Source organism: Pristis pectinata, chromosome 15, assembly GCF_009764475.1.
Source record: "Pristis pectinata isolate sPriPec2 chromosome 15, sPriPec2.1.pri, whole genome shotgun sequence".
In the NCBI taxonomy this organism is placed as follows: Eukaryota; Metazoa; Chordata; class Chondrichthyes; order Rhinopristiformes; family Pristidae; genus Pristis; species Pristis pectinata.
In genome coordinates, this window is record NC_067419.1 from 47,457,875 (window position 1) to 47,478,664 (window position 20,790).

General features: G+C 45.9%; 1 protein-coding gene across 1 annotated transcript in view; it reads left to right on the forward strand.

Moving 5' to 3' along the window:
- LOC127578582 (uncharacterized) overlaps window positions 1–20,547 on the forward strand; it is a 73,821-nt gene extending 53,274 nt beyond the window's left edge. Inside the window, exons 6-10 of the mRNA XM_052030731.1 lie at window positions 891–1,049; window positions 2,755–2,976; window positions 5,621–5,742; window positions 15,892–16,060; window positions 20,507–20,547. Coding sequence (XP_051886691.1) covers window positions 891–1,049; window positions 2,755–2,976; window positions 5,621–5,742; window positions 15,892–16,060; window positions 20,507–20,547 — 713 coding nt within the window. The remainder of the gene's footprint in view (window positions 1–890; window positions 1,050–2,754; window positions 2,977–5,620; window positions 5,743–15,891; window positions 16,061–20,506) is intronic.
- The last annotated feature ends 243 nt before the right edge of the window (window positions 20,548–20,790 follow it).

Consider the following 20,790-nt stretch of genomic DNA (forward strand, 5'->3'; position numbering starts at 1 on the left):
GAAACCCACGCAGACACGGGGAGAACGTACAAACTCCTTACAGACAGCGGCCGGAATTGAACCCAGGTCGTTGGCGGTGTAATGGCGTTACACTAACCGCTACACTACTGCTATACTTTCAACAGTGCATCTGTAGAAGTTAATTAGTGATTCCATTGACTGGGATCCTAAGCAGCTCCTTGTGACTTACTCACATATAGTATATGTCCATTGCCTTATAGCTGTCTTTAATCAAACAATAACTGAGAACTGTCATATTTTAATGCCCCTGAGCATTTTCTCTTCTGGCTGACATTCCTGCAGGATCGGCAGTGTGAGCCTGCATCTTGGGTCAGGAGGTCATCTTGAAATTGGGCCGTGAGCCTCGTCTTTGAGGTCACATGCCTGCTATTAGCTCGGCTCTTTGACTGGCATGTTTCGTCAATGGGGAGTCACTCTCACTCCACCCTGCTCCACGGATAAGGCTCCTGTAAAACGGAATGTGCATCTGTAGTGACAGAGCACGTTAGGCTCAGCACCTGCCTCTCCCTCGGGAAATGTGGTCGACGTTTGCCCCCAGTCAGTACGGTAAAAGTGTATTTTTTTATCCTTTGACAAGATGAAGGGATCTGTAAAAGACAAGCAGAACATGGGTATTGCTGGCAAGGCCAACATCTATTGCTTATTCCAAAAGTGTCACCTCAATTGTTGCAGAGAAGCCCCCTACACTCCCATGCACCCTACCCTTGTTGCATCTGGACTCAGGTGGAACTGGGCGATGCAATCTGCCCAAACACTTGAAACACCTCCTCCCGTTGGTGGGTTTTATGCTGTCCTCAGCACAACCTCAGAGAGTTCTATCCAACCTCAGCGAATCCTAATACATCTCTCCTTTTCTCTGACCACCACAGGAAGTTTGGAAGCTTGCTCGTATGGGAGTGACAGTGGAGCGATGCACAGCTACAGTGAGCTCAGTGCGTATGAAGAGCTGGATGAGATTATCCCATGCACTGGGTCTTCCTTGTCTCATCACATTCTGGGCGATACAGCTGAAGAGATGTCGGAATCAGGTTAGGTCATGTCCCTCATTTCACCAAATGTAACAGCTCCTCTTCCAACTCGACTCACAGAGTCATATAGCACTACAGCACAGAAACAGGCCCTTCGGCCCACCTAGTCCATGCCGGCCTGGTTTCCTGCCTAGTTTCATCTACCTGCACTCGGACTATAGCCCTCCAGACCTCTCCCATCCAAGCATCTATCCAAGCACCTAAACGGCAGCTCTTAAATGGCAGCTCGTTTCACACTCGCACCACCCTCTGAGTGAAGAAGTTCCCCCTCAGGTTCCCCTTAAATATTTCACCTGTCACCCTAAACCTATAGTTCTAGTCTCATCCAACCTGAGGGGAAAAAGCCTGCATGCATTCACCCTATCTATACCCATCATAATTTTGTGCTGTTTAAATTTGCTCTGCACTCTTTCAAGCTTTCAAGCTTCAACATAACATCCCAACTCCTGTACTCAGTGCCCTGATTTACGAAGGCCAATGTGCCAAAAACTCTCTTTACAACCCCATCTACCTGTGATGCCACTTTCAAGGAATTATGGATCTGTATTCCCAAATCCCAATCCAACAAGAACCGCACTGGTACTTCCGCAAAAAGTTTGACCCTGCTCTCACTTTCAAATTAGAGTAAATGAAGAGAGAGTACTCGTCAAATGCTTTATAAACTCTGCAATTTATCACCCCGCCCCGGACATTCTGTCTTCTCCCCCCTCCCATTGAGCAGAAGATACAAAAGCCTGAAAGCACGTACCACCAGGCTCAAGGACAGCTTCTATCCCGCTGTTATAAGACTATTGAACGGTTCCCTAGTACGATAAGATGGACTCTTGACCTCACAATCTACCTCGTTCTGACCTTGCACCTTATTGTCTGCCTGCACTGCACTTTCTCTGTAACTGTAACACTTCATTCTGCATTTTGTTATTGTTTTACCCTGTACTACCTCAATGCACTGTGTAATGAATTGATCTGTATGAACCATATGCAAGCAAGTTTTTCACTGTACCTCGGTACATGTGATAATGATAAACCAATTTACCAATTTACCTCCTCTCGCAGCTTGTTCTACCTTGGTATTTGGTTTAATGTTGCCGTATGTACCAAGAAACAGAGAAAAACTTTGTTTTGCATGCTATGCATACAGATCATTTCACAACATCAGTACGTCAAGATAGTACAAGAGAAAAGCAACAACAGAATGCAGAATAGAGTGTTACAGTTACAGAGAAAGTGCAGTGCAGGCAGACAAATAAGGCGAAAGGGCCACAATGAGGTAGATTGGGAGATCAAGAGTTGATTTTTCATACCAGTGATCCATTCAATAGAAATATAACAGCGGGATAGAAACTGTCCTTGAGCCTGGTGGCACACCCCTCCCTCTGTGTGAAAAACTTACCCCTCAGATCCCCTTTAAATTTCACCCCTCTCAACTTAACACTGTGCCCTCTAGTTCTAGCTTCCCTGGGAGAAAGATTCTATCTGCCGTATCTATGCCTTTCATAATTTTATAAACTTCTATAATGTCACCCCTTAGCCTCCTACGCTCCAGTGAGAATAAACCCAGCCTGCCCAATCTCTCCTTATAAGTACAGTCCTCCGTAATTCTGTTATGCATCTTGGAACGGTTAACTATGAGAGAGGTGGTCTATATCTGGAAGTTTGTGCTGTTGTTGTCTCACTGACAATGTGCCCCACTCTTACTCTGCAGATCTGACCGGGAGATCACCTGTTTCTCAGACACCCTCGACCTCGGCCGCTGATAGGACACTGGCTGAGGCCAGGTTGGCACTGTTAGACCACCAGGGCTTCGATCAAGGCCGTGATATCAACCTGCTTGAGGAGCTATTGGCTCAGGCTACAATAGCAGAGAGCATGGAGTCAATGGCCAGAGGGGAGAGAGAGGTGGAAGGTGGCAGGTCCAAGATTAATGGTGGGTACAATACTCGGATTACACCAGCTGTTCATAAAATCTTGGAATCTGTTGAGGAGGCCCATGAAGTGCTGTAAAAGTCCCATCAGTTTACCAATGTTCTATGGGGAGGAAAATGAAGAAGGCATTCTGTCCTTTGAGCCATTCAGTTAGATGATGACTGATTTGGTTCTGAACTCTATTAATTGCCTTGGACCCATAACCATAACATTTCCTGGCAGTCCCAGACTCCCTAGTAGTGGGAATAATTAGTCTCCATCAGTTCCACTGAATATCTTCAAGACTTTGATCAAATCACTCCCACACATTCTGCGCTGGAGAAATCCATTGGTCAGGAATTTCCTTCAAACTACTTTCTTTCCAGGACAGTAACTTAGCCAGAATTGTGATGTGCGCAACTTCTGCCAAACTGACAGCAAAGTTTCAGCAGCAAAGTGGGAGCAGATCCAAGCAAATCCTCAATCATCAGGTCTCATCCTCCACAGCACACCCAATGTCTGATTGTCCTGTGGAGGTTTCATGGAGTGTTCCACTTACTTCCCGCTCTTCCCCTGTAAACGTTCACTCTGTCCATTCATCAAATTCTCCAAATGAAGGGGATTTTGAACTTGCTTCTACCACTAGCCCAGAACTCTGGCTGCTAGCTGGGAATGTAACCACTGCACTACTGACAATACAATACCAACAACTGCACTGGTGGACTCAGGTGTGACAGTGAGAAATTTGATGCACCTGTTCAAGTCAAGTCGAGTTTATTGTCATGTACACAAGTCCAATGAGGTACAGGTACAATGAAAAACTTGCTTGCAGCAGCATCACAGGTACGTAGGTACAGACAGCACACAGAACATAGATTACACATAAATTATACAAGGCTGAAGAAAGAGATGGAAAAAGTCTGTACAAAAACAAGACAGTGCAAGAAACAAAAACAATGTTCTACACTTTTCGATTGGATCAGAACATGTGTCATATTGGACATTAGGATTGGATGAAGGGTCATTGATTTGAAACCCTGGTCCTGTTTCTATCTCCTCAGATGCTGCCTGACCTGCTGGGTGTTTCCTGATTTTGGCTCAGGTTGCCAGTATCTGCAGGACTTTTTGTGTCAGATTGACAGGTTGACATGGACAGATGATCCTTCTCTTACTGGATATCACTTCTCATTGGATAGAGTTAGAGTTTCTCACAAAGGAACAATTCTACAGATATTTGAAGCCAGACAGTTATGGAATATAACAGTTAGCCACCAGCAATAGCAAAATCATTAAATTTATCAAGCCCACATCTTTAGAATAAATCTTTTATTTACACCAGGCCTACACTAACATTCGGATCTCTCGCAACACTATTTTTACATGGAATTTCATGCTGATAACCCACTTTACAAAGACATGTATCTTGCTTTCTGGAGCTGGCTATCAATGTTTAAAATAATGGAAAACTTAGAATTTTTTTAGATTGGTAAATTTTGGATGCACCAATCTGCCAACCTGAAAACATCCCAGGCAAAGATGAAAAGAAACAGACTTTATAATCTTCTTCCTGCAGTAACAAGGTGATAAAGTTTTGGGGTTCAGTGCATTTTCGAGGCTGTGAACACTTTTTTTTCATTTCTTGGATCTGGTCATCACTGCCAAGGGCAGCAGTTATTGCCCATCCCTCATCGCCCCTGACAAGGTGGTGGTGAGCTTGAATTGTGGTGGTCCTACCGGTGAAGGTGCTCCCACAGTGGCTTGAGGAGGGAGTTCCACCATTCAGACCGAGTGATGGTGAAGGAATGGCGATATATTTCCAGGTCAGGATCCAGAAGGGAACCTGCAGGTGGTGGTGTTCTCCCATGTCTCGTCCTTCTCGATGGTAGAGGTCATGAGGTTGGGAGGTGCTGTCGCAGCAAATTGGTAAATTGGTTTACTATTGTCACATGTACAGAGGTACAGGGAAAAACTTTGTTTTGCATGCCGTCCATACAGATCATTTCATCACAACAGTGCATTGAGGTAGTACAAGGGAAAACAATAACAGAATGCAGAATAAAGTGTTACAGTGACAGAGAAAGTGCAGTGCAGGCAGACAATAAGGTGCAAGGTCATAATGAGGTAGATTGTGAAGTCAAGAGTCCATCTTATCGTACTAGTTCAATAGTCTTATAACAGTGGGATAGAAGCCGTCCTTGGGTCTGGTAGTACGTGCTTTCAGGCTTTTGTATCTTCTGCCTGATGGGAGGGGGGAGAATGTCCGGGGTGGGAGGGGTCTTTGATTATGTCGGCTGCTTTACCGAGGCAGCGAGAAGTGTAGACAGAGTCCATGGAGGGGAGGCTGGTCTCCGTGATGTGCTGGGCTGTGTCCACAACTCTCTGCAGTTTCTTGCAGTCACGGGCAGAGCAGTTGCCGTACCAGGCCATGATGCATCCAGATAGGATGCTTTCTATGGTATATTGATGAAAATTAGTGAGGGTCAAAGGAGATAGGTCAAATTTCTTTTGCCTCCTGAGGAAGTAGAGGCACTGGTGAGCTTCCTTGTCCGTGGCGTTTATGTCTGGGCAGGTATCCGCAGTGTATTCTGTAGCATTGCCAAACTGCCAGATCTATTGTGTCAGTGCCATAGACCAGTGCATGAGCAATATATCATCCTTTGTGGCAGGTTCACTGTCTCCTTGTCCACCTGACAATTTGTCAGAACGGAAGCCAGCTCCCACTCAGAGGCCTAACAAGGATGATGTGGATCTCGACTGTAACACGACGAACACCGATTGGTCATGCAAGGTAGGATGTGATCAGTATTTTTTCTGATGCAAGATAAGCACTCAACGTAAAACATTTAATGAAAACAGCATTTATGGGAACCTCATTGGTAGGTGGGAAGTTTAAAGACAACAGAAGGGGCAAGATTTTTACACAAAGAGTGGTAGGTGCCTGGAGTGGGTTACCGGAGGTAGTAGTGGAAACAGGCAGTGTGGTGGAGTTTAAGAGGCTGTTAGACAGACACATGAATGTGAAGGGAATGGACGGATATGGATGATACACAGGAGGAGGATGTTTAGTATAAATTGGCACCAAGATCGACACAACATCGTGGGGTGAATGGCCTGTCCAGTGCTGGACTATATTCCATGTTCTATGGTCTTTTTCAGCAAGATGCTTATCTAGAAGCTGTAATATTTGCACATACATTTCTTGGTTGTTTTGAGGACAGGGTTATTTTGCTTTAATAACATCCCGTACAATGAAAATGGCCGATTTAAACTCTTACCTCCTGTTAGTCCCTTCAGATCCACTTTTGTGAATCAGGAGCACTGATTGTGTGGATGTGCCTTGGTGGATCTCTGACCGCCCCCACACCGTTGCATCTCAGGGACTTGTGCAAGTGACAGGCTGATACCCCAGTGCCGTACTGAGGGAGACCTGCGACCTGCGCTGTCACTGATGGAGTCTTGTGGAGGAGATAGGGTTACAAAGTCATGCTATTGTGCAACTCGTTCCAACTTATCCATGCTGACCGTGATGTCTATCTACACTGATCCCATTCACCCTCATTAGACCCATGTCCCCTTACATCTTTCCCATCCCAAGTACCCATCCCAATTCCTTTTAAATGCTGTAATTGTACCAGCCTCCACCACCTCCTCTGGCAGCTTGTTCCAGATACTCACCACCCTCTGTGTAAAAAACCTGCCCTTCAGATCTCCTTTAAATTTCTCCCCTCTCACCATAAACCTGTGCCCTCTAGTTCTAGACTCCCCTTATTTGGGACAAAGACACTTGATTATCTACCCTATCTATTACCCTCATGACTTTATAAACCTCTGTAAGGTCTCCTCTCAGCATCCTATGTTCCTGTGAGAATAAACCCACACTAACTAATCTCCCGATGCAGGGTTTCAACCTGAAACATTGATAATTCTTTCCACCATAGATGCTCCTTGACCTGCTGAGTTCCTCCAGAAAATAGTTTGTGCTTGTCTAACCAATCTCTCCTTGTAACCACGTCCCTCCTTTCCAGGCAACGTCCTGGTGAATCTCTTCCGCACTCTCTCTAATGCTACCACATCCTTCCTGTATTGTGGTGACCAGAACTGTACACAATGCTCCAAGTACGATGCTAGATCATGGCCCTGGTAGTCTCTCAGGCAGATGTAAAAGAACCTTAACTGGTGTATGAACGATGAGTGCCTTTGGCGGGGTGAACTGTAAGGACCTCTATCTCTGCAGAGGTAGGGCAATAGCTCTTAATCAGAACTGATCATGCTCAGTGCTATGCTGGCAGTCCCGGGCTCTCTCAGTTCTGATGAAGGATTGCTGACCTGAAACAATTCTCTCCCCACAGATGCTGCTTGGCCTGATGAGTGTTTCCAGCATTTTCTGTTTTAATTTTGGATTTCCAGCATCTGCAGTATTTTGCTTTCGGGACATCTTTCCCTTGACAGAAGAGAAATCAGGGGCTGTAGATTTAAGTTAATAGAGTCATAGAGTAACACAGCATCGAAACAGACCCTTTGGCCCAACTGCTCCATGCTGACTGCGTTGCCCAGCAAGCTAGTCCCACCTGCCCACATTTGGCCCATAGCCCTCTAAACCTGTCCTATCCATGGACTTATCTAGATGGCTTTTAAACGTCACTATTGTGCCCACTTCAACCACTATTTCTGGCAGCTCTTTCCAAATACGTACCTCCCTTTGTGTGAAGAAGCTGTCTCTGATGTCCCTTTTAAATCTCCCACCTCTGATCTTGTTGTATCTGATTGCACCAGCTCCTTTGGAAGTGAGTTCCAGATGTCAACCTACCCTCAAATCCCCTTTAAATCTCCTCCCTCTTGCCTTAAACCTCTGCTTTCTTGTTTTTGATACCCCACCATGGGATGATACCCCAATATTTATTTAATTAATTTGTATTAAGCAGGTTCCAGCAAAATCGGAAGTCAATCGCGTGGTGCTGAGGGGGTGCTAACCATTGGGGGCAGCGCTGTGGGAGCACCACACTATCGGGGCAGTACTGAGGGAGATTCTCATTATCAGGGGGGCACTGCTGTGTTTAGGGAATCCTGAAGAGGGACAATCCTGTGGGAACAGGGTAGCAATGGCGGAGCAGTCCTGTTGGAGGGGAAATGCTGCGCTTTTGGATTGGCATTCTGAGGGAGTGCTGCACCGTTGGAGGGTAACGCTGAGGCAGCTCCCCTCTATTGGAGAAGTAGCTCTGAGGGAGCTTCTCATGATTGGAGGGTAATGAGGAGGGAGAACTGCACTGTTGGAGGGCCAGCACTGCTGCTCCGCTGTTGTATGTTAACCAATTGTTTGAGTGGAACAGCTCTGGTGCTGCTGTGGAATTCTGTCGATGTGCTACAGGCCACTATTCACAGAGTGACAGTGTCCAATGAATCACATTCCCATGGGCCGTCTCATTCATCCATCTGTTGTTGCATCCATCTGTCCGTTCAAGCACCCTGCCATACTCATTCTCTTGTGAGAGCCGTCCTTTTAGTTATTGTTACATTTCTTGGTTTCCTGATTGACACAAATGCAAACTCTCATGCACACACGGTGTGCATTCATCGATCCACAGAGATACACACCCCCACACACACACCCCCACACACACACTCACACACACACACATACGCACCCCCACACACACTCACACACACAAATACACACCCCCACACACACATACACCCCCCCACACACACACTCACACATACATGCGTGCACACCCCCGCACACACACTCACACACACACATACACACCCCCACACACACACTCACACACACAAGCATGCACACACACACACTCATCGCACTCACACAACCCCCACACACACAAACCCACATCCCCTCACACACACTCACATACTTACGCACACATGCACCCACACACCCAAACACACACGTGCACATCCACTCATCCACTCATGCACACACATGCACACACACACAAACACAAACACACACACACAAACACACACACATGCACACACACTCACACACAAACACACACCCATGCACAAACAAGCATACGTGCTAAAATGCATATATAGAACCGCATGCATACACATGCAAACATATATGCATACACACATTCACACACATGTGCCTACACACAAACACATGCACACACACACACATGTGCCACGCGTGCACACACACACACACACACACACACATTTCTTACTTTGAGTCATACAGTAATACAGCATGTAAAAAAGCCCTTCAGCCCAACTGTGTGAGATATAAAATTATGAGGGGTATAGATAGAGTGAAGTAACACACTTTTTCCCAGGGAAGGGGAACTAAAAACTAGAGGGCACAGGTTTAAGGTGAGGGGAAAGAGTTAAAAGGGACCTGAGGGGCAACTTCTTCACCCAGAGGGTGGTGGGTATGTGGAACGAGCTGCCAGAGGAAGTGGGTGAGGCAGGTAATATAACAACATTTAAAAGACATTTGGATAAGTACTTGGATAGGAAAAGTCTAGAGGGATGTGGGCCAAACACAGAGCACCATGGTCGGCATGGACCAGTTGGGCCGAAGGGCCTGTTTCCATGCTGTATGACTCTTATGAGTCAGTGCATGAGCAAAGGCCACCTTCACTGTGTCGGCCTGGGTGCAGCCTTGAACCCTCACCTCACGGCGCTGAGTGATCACACCGGCCCGTCCAACGCCAGCCCTCACAGGCAGCCTCTCCACCTGAGCCAGAGAGCAATTCACTGCTGGGGACCTCCAGGAGGGACAGGGGAATGCCAAGTACCCAATACAGCAGAGCACAGTGGACACCTACCTGTCAGTCTTCAGGCGATGGACCAAGGGTGTTATAACAAATCAGTGCTCCATGGATCTGCAGTGTACCAGTGTATGTCAAGAGTTAGGAAGAGATAAGATAAGATATCTTTATTAGTCACATGTACATCAAAACACACAGTGAAATGCACCTTTTGCGTAAAGTGTTCTGGGGGCAGCCCGCAAGTGTTGCCGCGCTTCCGGCGCCAACATAACATGCCCACAACTTCCTAACCCATACGTCTTTGGAATGTGGGAGGAAACCGGATCACCCGGAGGAAACCCATGCAGACACGGGGAGAACGTAAAAACTCCTTACAGACAGTGGCCGGAATTGAACCCGGGTCACTGGCACTGTAATAGCGTTATGCTAACCGCTACACTACCATGCCTGCTGTTATGACAATGTATGCTGAATGCATGTTAAGACAAATGTATGCTGAACTTTATTGCTGGGGATTTCTGACTGTAATTTTACAGAACCCCAGTGAGACTGCATCTGGAATATTGTGCACTCTCCTGCCTAAGGATAAACTTCAGTAGTAAGGGTGCAGAGAACATTCATCCAGTTGATACTGGGGATAGTGTTTTGTATGAGGAGAGATTAAGCAGACGAGCTCTTTATTCTCCTGAGTTCAGAAGATTAAGTAGTGATCTCATTGAAATGTACAGGATTCTTACAGGGCCTGACAGGGTAGGTGCAGGGAGAATGTTTCTCCTGGACAGGGTGTATGGAACCAGAGGTCACACTCAAAATCAGAGATCAGCCCTTCCGGACAGAGGTGAGAAGAAATGGCTTCACCTGGAAGGTGGTGAATCTTTGGAGTTCTCTGCCTGAGAGGGCTGTGGGGGCTCTCTCTCTCTCTCTTTCTCTCTCTCTCTCTCTCTCTCTCAATCTCTCTCTCTCTCACACACACACACACACACACACACACACACACGTCTCTCACACACCCTCTCTCACACACCCCCTCTCTCTCACTCTCTCTATCTCCCCCACACTCTCTCTAATTCTCTCTCTCTCTCACACACACGTTCACTCATTCTCTCACCCATTCTCCCTTTCCTTCTCACTCTCCATCTCTCTCACGCACACTGTCTCTCTCTCTCTCTCTCTCTCACGCTATCTTTCTCTCTCACTCTCTATCCCCCACACTATCTAATTTTCTCTTTCTGTCACTCCCTCGCTCACTCTCACTTTCCCTCACTCCCCCTTGCCCTCACTGTCTCTCTCATTCACTCTGTCTCTCTCTCACGTCTTTCTCTCTCTCACACCCAATGCGTGCAACACACCAGCAGCTGGTGAACCGTGAGCTGTCCTTCTGAGGGACGGTGAGTGTGAGGGAGGAGGCAGTGGAGTAGCAACATGAGGGGAAAGAACTGGTAAATGAATTTTTTCAGCTGTTGTTTTAGGGGGCACTTGTGTGACCTTCTTACTGTGGGCCAAAGAGAGGGTCTGAAGCTCAGAGAGAACAGAGAGATTAGGAACAAAATGCTGATTAGAAACTGACATGGCTGAATATTTATAAGACACCTGGATCAGATGGAATTAATCCAAGACCACTTCAGGGCATCAGGGACAGTGAGGGAACTGTTCATAAACATTCATCACACACAAGGATAGCACTGGATGAGTAAAATATTATAAGTGCTGCTCTGGTGTTGAATAAGCATCAAAGGTGCTTAAGAAATTGGAAATATAAGCGTTCACTTTCGGAGATTCACCAGGGGTGTCACCTGGATTGGAGCGTCACCGTTTTGAGGAGAGACGGCTCACTTGGGTTGGTTTTCCCTGGAGCAGAAGGAGGCTGAGGGGAGACCTGATGGAGGTTTATAAAATTGGTATTGGAATTGGAATTGATTTATTATTGTCACTTGTACCGAGGTACAGTGAAAAACTTGCCTTGCATACCGATCGTACAGATCAATTCATTACACAGTGCATTGAGGTAGTACAGGGTAAAAACAATAACTGAACACAGAGTAAAATGTCACAGCTACAGGGAAGTGCATTGCAGGTAGACAATAAGGTGCAAGGTCACAACGTAGATTGTGACATCAAGAGTCCGTCTCATTGTATAAGCCAACAGTTCAGTAAAAATAATGAGGGGGGTGGAAAGGGTAGACAGTAAAAATCTTTTTCCCATGGTGGGGGTGTGTAAGATGAAGGCATAGGTTTAAGGTGAGGGATAGGTGGTTTAGAGGGGACCTGAGGGGGAATATTTATCACACAGAGGGGGGCTAGAATCTGGAATGTGCTGCCCGAAGGCGTGATGGAGCCAGAGACTCTCACAGCATTTAAGAAGCACCGAGACAAGTATTTGAATTGCCAAGGTATAGAAGGCTGCAGACCTAATGCAGGTAAATGGGATTAGTGTAGTCAAGGGCGAAGTCGAGTTTATTGTCACAGGCGCAAGTCCATGTGTGCACAGCCACAATGAAAAACTTACTCGCAGCAGCATCACAGGCACAAGGCATCATATACACAACATTCACAAGAAAAACATAAATTAAACATAAATTATACACAATTTTTACATAATTGGGATGAAGAAATAGTCCATGTTAGTGCAAGGTGATCAAAATGGTCATAGTGTTGCTAATGGTGGACTTCAGGCTCCTCAAGTCAAAGATCTAGAACTGCTTGTCCAGTAACTAATCATTATACGACTGTATGCCCTTGAAGATCAGACGAAGATCAGTGCAAGGGAAGGTAAGTACTGAGATAGCTCAAGGTTCTGGCACAATTTCTTCCTAAACATGACAGGCAGTGAATATCCGAACTGACCAGATTAGATAGATCGGCAGAGGGATGGACATAAAAAGGAAAATAAGTAAATTATATAAAGGTTAAGGGAAGCACAGAGGCACAGCTGGTAGAGCTGCTGCCTCATAGCTGCAGGGTCCTCGGTTCAATCCTGACCTACGACGCTGCCTGTGTGGAGTTTGCATGTTCTCCCCGTGACCGCGTGGGTTTCCCCCGGGTGCTCCGGATCCCTCCCACGTCCCAAGACATGAAGGTTGGTGGGTTAATTGGCCGCTGTAAATTGTCCCTGGTGTGTAGGTGAGGGGTAGAATCTGGGGGGAATTGATGGGAATGTGGGGAGAATGAAAAAGTAGAATCAATCCAGGATTAGTGTAAGAACAGAGGGACCTAGGAGTACAAGTGCGTAGCCCATTGAAAGCGGCATCACAGGTAGACAGGGTAGTGAAGAAGGTGTTTGACATGCTGGGCTTCATCAGACAGGGCACTGAGTATAGGAGTTGGGACATTATGTTGCAGTTGTACACATCATTGGTGAGGCTGCACTTGGAGTACTGTGTATAGTTTTGGTCACCCTGTTATAGGAAAGACATGGTTAAACTAGAAAGAGCGCGGAGAAGATTTACAAGGATGTTGCCAGGACTCAAGGACCTGAGTTATAGGGAGAGGTTGGCCAGGATTTATTCCTTGGAAAGTAGAATGAGGGGCGACCTTATAGAAGTGTTTAAAATTATGAGAGGCATAGATAAGGTGGACGGTAACAGTCTTTTCCCCAGGGTAGGGGAGTCCAAAACTAGGGGGCATAGGTTTAGGGTGAGAAGGGAAAGATTTAAAAGGGATCTAAGGGGCAACCTTTTCACACAGAGGGTGGTGAGTGTATGGAACGAGCTGCCAGAGGAAGTGGGTGAGGCAGGTACAATAGTATCATTTAAGAAGCACTTGGATAGGTACATGGAGGGGCGGGGCTTGGAGGGATATGGTCCGAATGCAGGAAATTGGGACAAGCTGGGTGGGCACCGTGGTCAGCATGGACTGGTTGGGCTGAAGGGCCTGTATCCGTGCTGTATCTGTGTATTGATCCATGCCCAAGGTATAGGGACATGGAAAAATAAATAATCATTGATAAACCATTAAAAAAAGATGATTCATGATAGGTAGGTCAAGATGTGGAAGGTTTACAACAATAAATTTCATATTAGCAATAAATGATCTGTGGGAGGAGCTCTGCCGGTCAGGTAGCAGTTGTGGGAGGAAAGAAAGTGTTGATGATTTGGGTCATGGCCCTGCATCAGTTCCTTTTGCCTCTACAGATGCTGCTCGAGCTGCTGATTTCTCCAGCAGGTTTTTGTTCCAGGTTCCAACAAGATGTTAGGTTTTATAGTGCTAGGAATGTCCCCAGACCTTTCTGAAGAGCTTCATAGAACAGTGTATGACACTGAGTCTTGCAGAGACATACAGGCAGATGAGAGGTAGGTTCAAAGGAATGTCTTAACAAGAGAAGTGTGGCAGGGTGGGAAGGTTTTAGATTTCTTTATTAGTCACATGTACATCGAAACACACAGTGAAATGCATCTTTTGCGTGCAGTGTTCTGGGGGCAGCCCGCAAGTGTCGCCACGCTTTCGGTGCCAGCACAGCACGCCCACAACTTCCTAACCCGTACGTCTTTGGAATGTGGGAGGAAACCGGAGCACCCGGAGGAAACCCACGCAGACACGGGGAGAACGTACAAACTCCTTACAGACAGCAGCCGGATTTGAACCCGGGTTGCTGGTGCTGTAAAGTGTTATGCTAACCGCTACACTACCGTGCCTGCCCTATACCTATATCGGGGATACCTATCCCACTTGTGAGTGGTTCTGTCACCAGAGTAGGCAGACTTAAAATAATTAGCAAAAGAACTAGAAGGGAGAAATTATGTTTAATGCAGCAACTTGCTAGATATGGGATGCGCTGTCTGGAAGGGCAGTGGTCATAGATTCAGCTAGAGCTTTAAAAATATAGATAAATACTAAATATTAGTCCCGTCACTCTTTCCCGAGAGACCTTTGCAGGTGGGACTAACTATTACCCTTTCAAAGGCCAGCACAGGTAGAGTGAGCTGAATGGCTCACACACCTGTTAAATATCTGTGCTCACTAAAAAGTAGATAGTAATAGATTTTGATTATTCTCAAAAATGAGTAATCAAAGAATTACTTCTCATTTTGCAACACTACCGCTACACTACCGATTTCACAGCCAGGGGTTCTGATAGCTGAGATCTCAGCTGCCAGCGTTCATAGAGTCATACAGTCGTACAGCACAGAGACAGGCCCTTTGGCCCACATCATTCATACTGACCATTTTGCCCAATTATACTAATCTCACTTGCTCACAATAGGACATTATCCTTCTATGCCTTGCCTGTTTGAGTGTCTGTCTAAATACCTCTTAAATATAGTGAGTGTATCTGGTCCCACCACCTGCTCAGGCAGTGCATTCCAGTGCTTAAAGGTGAGGATGCAGAGGAGGCCAGACTTCATAGAACATAGAACAGTACAGCACAATACAGGCCCTTCGACCCACAATGTTGTGCCGACATTTAAACCTCACCTAAGACTATCTAACCCCTTCCTCCCACATATCCCTCTATTTTAAATCCCTCCATATGCTTATCTAGTAATCTCTTGAATTTGATCAATGTACCTGCCTCCACCACCACCCCAGGCAGCGCATTCCATGCCCCAACCATTCTCTGGGTGAACAACCTTTCTCTGATATCTCCCTTGAACTTCCCACCCATTACTTTAAAGCCATGCCCTCTTGTATTGAGCAATGGTGCCTTGGAGTTGGAGGATCTTGGAGGGGATCTTGAAGGGCTGTGGGGTTGGAGGAGGCCATCGAGGGATTTGAAAATGAGAATACAATTTGTAAAATGGAATTGTGACTGGTGTGCTGATGAATTGCAGATGACTGATAGAGATGGAAAGATCGAACAGATGGAAAGCTCAATAAATAGAAGGAGAAACAAGGGAAAGATAAAGAGAGTCAGATAAAGAGATAGATGGATAGAGAGTTGGAGACACATAGATAAGTGGAGAGGGAAATGGACAGATAGAAAAATAGTTGGAGGGAAAGACTGTGGCACATATGGATAGATAGATGGATTAACAATAACTAGACATCGGGATGGGGAGAGAGATGGATTGAGAGAGTGATAGGCATGGATGGGATACTCAATTCCTTTACATGACATGGAGTAAATTCCTTGCAATCTGCTTGATGCATGATTTTAGAGGTGCCAAATTGTGAAATGTTATCATCTCAAACAATGAAATGTGCCTTGCAGTAGGAATAACTTCTTGCTGTGTTTGCTTTGTCGAATTTTATACATCTCCACTTAGGCTGCACCACTGAGCAGGGCGATCCCATCACCAGGAGGAACCAGACGCCAGTGTTCCACTCCTGTAAAGCCCGAACCCCGGACTACAGCTCTCCCTGAGAAGGTCAACTCATCTGAAGTCACCCCCTCACCAAACGAGGAAGGGCAAGGCTCCCCTACACCACCAGTCGGTGCGTTTAAGACTTGTTTCTTTCTTATTTCATCTTTGCTTTGTGGATCCTGAGACCCTGCCTTTAAAATCCTGGTTTAAGCTTAATTGCTCAATGCTTTGGATCTTCCCGTTGTATGAAAAGCCCCACGCAAGAACTCCATCCCCTGGAGATGAATCATCTCCCAACTAACACTGGATTCAGGAGAGTTAGAGTCATAGAGTCAGACATTTCTGAAGGAAACAGGCCCTTCAGCCCAACTCATCCATGCTGACCAAGATTCATATTTAAGCTAGTTCCATTTGTCCGTGTTTGGTCCATATCCCTCTGAACCCTTCCTATCCATGTTCCTGTCCAAGTGTCGTTTAAATGTTGTTAATGTACCTGCCTGAACCACTTTCTCTGGCCGTTCGTTCCATATACCCACCACCCTGTACATAAAGAAGTTGCCCCTCAGGTCCCTTTTAAATCTTTCCCCTCTCACGTTAAACCTATACCCTCTAGTTTTTTGTTCCCTTTCCCTGGAAGGACTGTGTGCATTCACCCTATCTATACCCCTCATGATTTTATACACCTCTATAAGGTCACCCCTCATTCTCCTACGTTCCAAAGAATAAAGACCTCACCCACACAACCTCTCCCTATAACTCAGACCCTCAAGTCCTGGCAATATTCCCGTAAATCTTTGTTGCACTTTTTCCAGCTTTTCTTTGTATTGTCCCCTTTTGTGTGGTTTATTCCCTCACCCATCTGAAATACAAACAGAAAATGCTGGAAACACTCAGAAGGTCAGGCTGGGAACATGTTTGGAGCAGGAATATTTCATACCTGTTCCTCCATTCAATAAGATCACGGTGGCTCATTGATTTCGTCCACTCGATTCCCTTCCTACCCAAACCTGAACCACGAGTAACTTCAATAATTGAACATCTTCAGTGCCTCAGTGACTTCCAAAGATTCAGCTCTGTCTGAAATTATACTTCGTTTCATTCCTGAATTTAAAGACAAGCGTGGAACAAGATGTTTGCTGCGCTTCCTCCTGGGAGCAGTTCCCACAATTAAAGTGACCTCTTTAGCTTGGTTAAAGCATTGCAAGGTGCTTCTTAGGACCTTTGACAAATAGAATTTGACACCAAATCATACAAAGTATCAGGGCAAGAGTTTTAAAGAGAAAGGATCTGAGGAGCAGCTTAACAAAGAGGTGGGGAGGATTGGGGAGGATCTTCCCAATAGTTGAAGACTCTCCATATGGGGGTGGGCCACTCAAAACCAGGGAATCACCAGAAGGCAGAACTGAAGAGAGCTTGCAAGGTTGCAGAGTTGGGAGAAGTCATGGGGGAGAGGCAAAACCGAAAGACGAGGAAACAAAGATGTAAATTTTAACGCAAGAAACAATCTGCTGGAGGAACTCAGTGGGTCGAGCAGCATCTGTGGGAGGAAAGGAATTGTCGGCATCTTGGGTTGAAGGCCTGCATCAAGACAGTTAATTCTTTCCCCCCTCGTCCCCCCGTCCCACCAACAGATGCTGCTTGACCTGCTGAGTCCCTCCAGCAATTTGTTTGTTGCTCCAGGTTCCAGCATCTGCTGTCTTTTGTGTCTTCATGAGAGTTTTAAGATTGAGGTGTTCTGGTGAATGTGAAAGTGCCACCTCAACCGACAGCTGGTGGGCCTTGGAGAGCTTACGAGGCCTAGTGTCCAGCTCCAATGATTGGGCTTGGCATCGTCCTTCAGTGTTTTATTCACTGGTTTTGATTTGTTTGAATTTTGAGGATCAACAGGTTTGGAGAGAGCTATTATCCCACTGATATCCCACTGTGATAAGACTATTGAACGTTTCCCTTATACGATGAGATGGACTATGATCCCACGATCTACCTTGTTGTGACCTCGCACCTTATTGCACTGCACTTTCTCTGTAGCTGTGACACTTTACTCTGAACTGTTATTGTTTTTACCTGTACTACATCAATGGACTCTGTACTAACCCAATGACCTGTACAATCGGTACGCAAGACAAGTTTTTCACTGTACCTTGGTCCAAGTGACAATAATAAACCAATACCAATACCAATTAGAGCTATCATTGGTCAGGGTATTGAGTATAAGAGTCAGGAAGTTATGTTGTAGCTGTATAAAACTTTGGTTAGGCTGCATCTGGAGTATTGTGTGCAGTTCTAGTCGCCCCATTACAGGAAGGATGTGGACGCTTTGGAAAGGGTACAGAAGAGGTTCACTGGGATGCTGCTTGGATTGGAGGGTATGGGCTATAAGGAGAGGTTGGACAAACTTGGCTTGTTTCCTCTGGAGCATCAGAGGCTGAGCGAAGACCTGATAAAAGTTTATAAAATTATGAGAGGCACGGACAGGGTAGACGGTCAGAGTCTTTCCCAGGGTAGATATGTCAAATACTAGAGGATTTAAGTTGAGAAGGAGAAAGTTTAAAGGAGATGTGCAGGGCAAGTTGTTTTTTTTTACACGGAGAGTGGTGGGTGCCTGGAATGTGCTGCTGGGGGTGGTTGAAGCAGATGCGATGAGGCATTTAAGAGGATTTTAGATAGATATGAATATGCAGGGAATGGATCATGTGCAGGTAGATGAGAGTTAGTTTACCTGGCATTGTGGTCAACAGAGACGTCATGGGCCGAAGGGCCTGTTCCTGTGTTGTACTGTTCTATGTTCGATGTTAGCTCTCTACCCTAACATCAGCTGTGGTTCATCAGGTGAGATCATCAGAAGGTTCAGGTCCCATGTCAGACACTGACTTGGGGCTAATGAATTTGATTTATTCGCTGTGATAAATTTGCAGTGAGTGCAGTATCCAGACAAGGGTAAAAAGTTGTTGGTTTTATGCTAAAATTCCTGTGCCCAAAGATCGGGCTACTCTAAATGTGAGGATAATGAGGAGGCGTGCAGGAGTGAGACAGATCAGCTGGTTGAGTGGAGTCGCAACAACAACCTCGCACTTGACACCAGCAAGACCAAGGAATTGATTGTGGACTTCAGGAAGGGGAAGTCAGGAGAATACACACCAGTCCTCATTGAGGGGTCAGCGGTGGGAAGGGGAAGCAGCTTCAAGTTCCTGGGCATCATCATCTCACAGGATCTATCCTGGGCCCAACACATTGATGCAATCATGAAGAAGACATGCCAATGGCTCTACTTTGTTAGGGGTTTGAGGACATTTGGTACGTCACCAAAGATTCTTACAAATTTCTATAGATGTACGGTGAAGAGCATTCTGACTGGTTACATCACTGCCTGGTACGGAGGCTCCAATACACAGGATCAAAAGAGGCTGCAGAGGGTTGTAGACTCAGCCAGCTCCATCACGGGCACAACACTCCCCACCATCGAGGATATCTTCTTGAAGTGGTGCCTCAAGAGGGTGGCATCCATCACTAAGGACCCTCGCTATGCAGGACATGCCCTCTTCTCGTTACTAACATCGAGGAGGAGGTACAGGAGCCTGAAGACCCACACTCAATAATTCAGGAACAGCTTCTTCCCCTCTGCCATTAGTTTTCTAAATGGTCCATGAACCCATGAACATTACCTCGTTATTCTTTTTTTTGCACTATTTATTTATTTTTGTAATTTAGAGTAATTTTTATGCCTTTGCACTGTACTGCTGCCACAAAATAACAAATTTCATGTGTTATAAGTCAATGATAATAAACATGATTCTGATGTGAGTTAAAACTACAGTAAAACCCTGATAATCCGCTATCTGACTACAAAACTGTGTAATGTCTAAAACATTGAATTAAAAGTGTGTTGGATGTTAATAAGAAAATCCACCAATCCAGCACCACTTATGTTCTGAGTGTGCCAGGTTATTGGAGTTTTACCGTATTTGTGTTCGTGTTTTCCTTAAACCTTTGTCTGGAATTAATGTGGGCAAGTGGGCTTAGTATAGATGGGCATGATTGTTAAAATAGACACAATGGGCTGAAGGGCCTGTTTCTTTGCCCCTCATGATTTTACAAACCTCTACAAGGTCCGCCCTCAGCCTCCTGCGCTCCAGGGAAGACACTCCCAGCCTATCCAGCCTCTCCTTGTAACTCAAGCCCTCCAGTCCTGGCAACATCCTCGTGTATTTTTTCTGCACCCTTTCCAGCTTAATGACATCCTTCCTATGGTGTGGCAACCAGAACTGCTCACAATACTCCAGGCGTGGGCTCAAAAACCTCTTGCACAGCTGTAACTAGTAGCTCATCCTCTACTTGAATTTGTCTCAACTGTTCTCTGCCTTAACTGGATCAGCCCACGGGGGCATCCGCCTCTGATTGGCTTAACCTTAATCAATCGAATGATTGCAATGTAATACCATGTATTTACCATACAGATTTTAATGGAAGTAGGCTGTAGTCATGGTGGGGTGACTGTGATAAACCATTAACCACAGCTGGTTACTAATTGAGTTAAGCCGCAATGAGTTGTAATCTTTCCGGCCTGCTGTATCCTTAGGAGAGGCCGTTGCAGTGGGGAGTGCAGGGTCATCCATGTGACCCGAAGCCATCTCCCCTCTGGTGTCATTGAAACACTTTATCAGCATGGACAAGAGTGTGATTGTAGAACAGAGAGTTTAATGGGACACTCTGAAGGGGTTAACTCAGTTACCAAGAACTTGCAACACTCCTGTGGTTTAAAACAGAGCTGCTCCCTATTTGTAAATGCTGCAGGCTGATACAACAGCAACACTTAAGAGGCACATGAACAGGCAGGGTTGGACAGATACAGATCATGGGCGG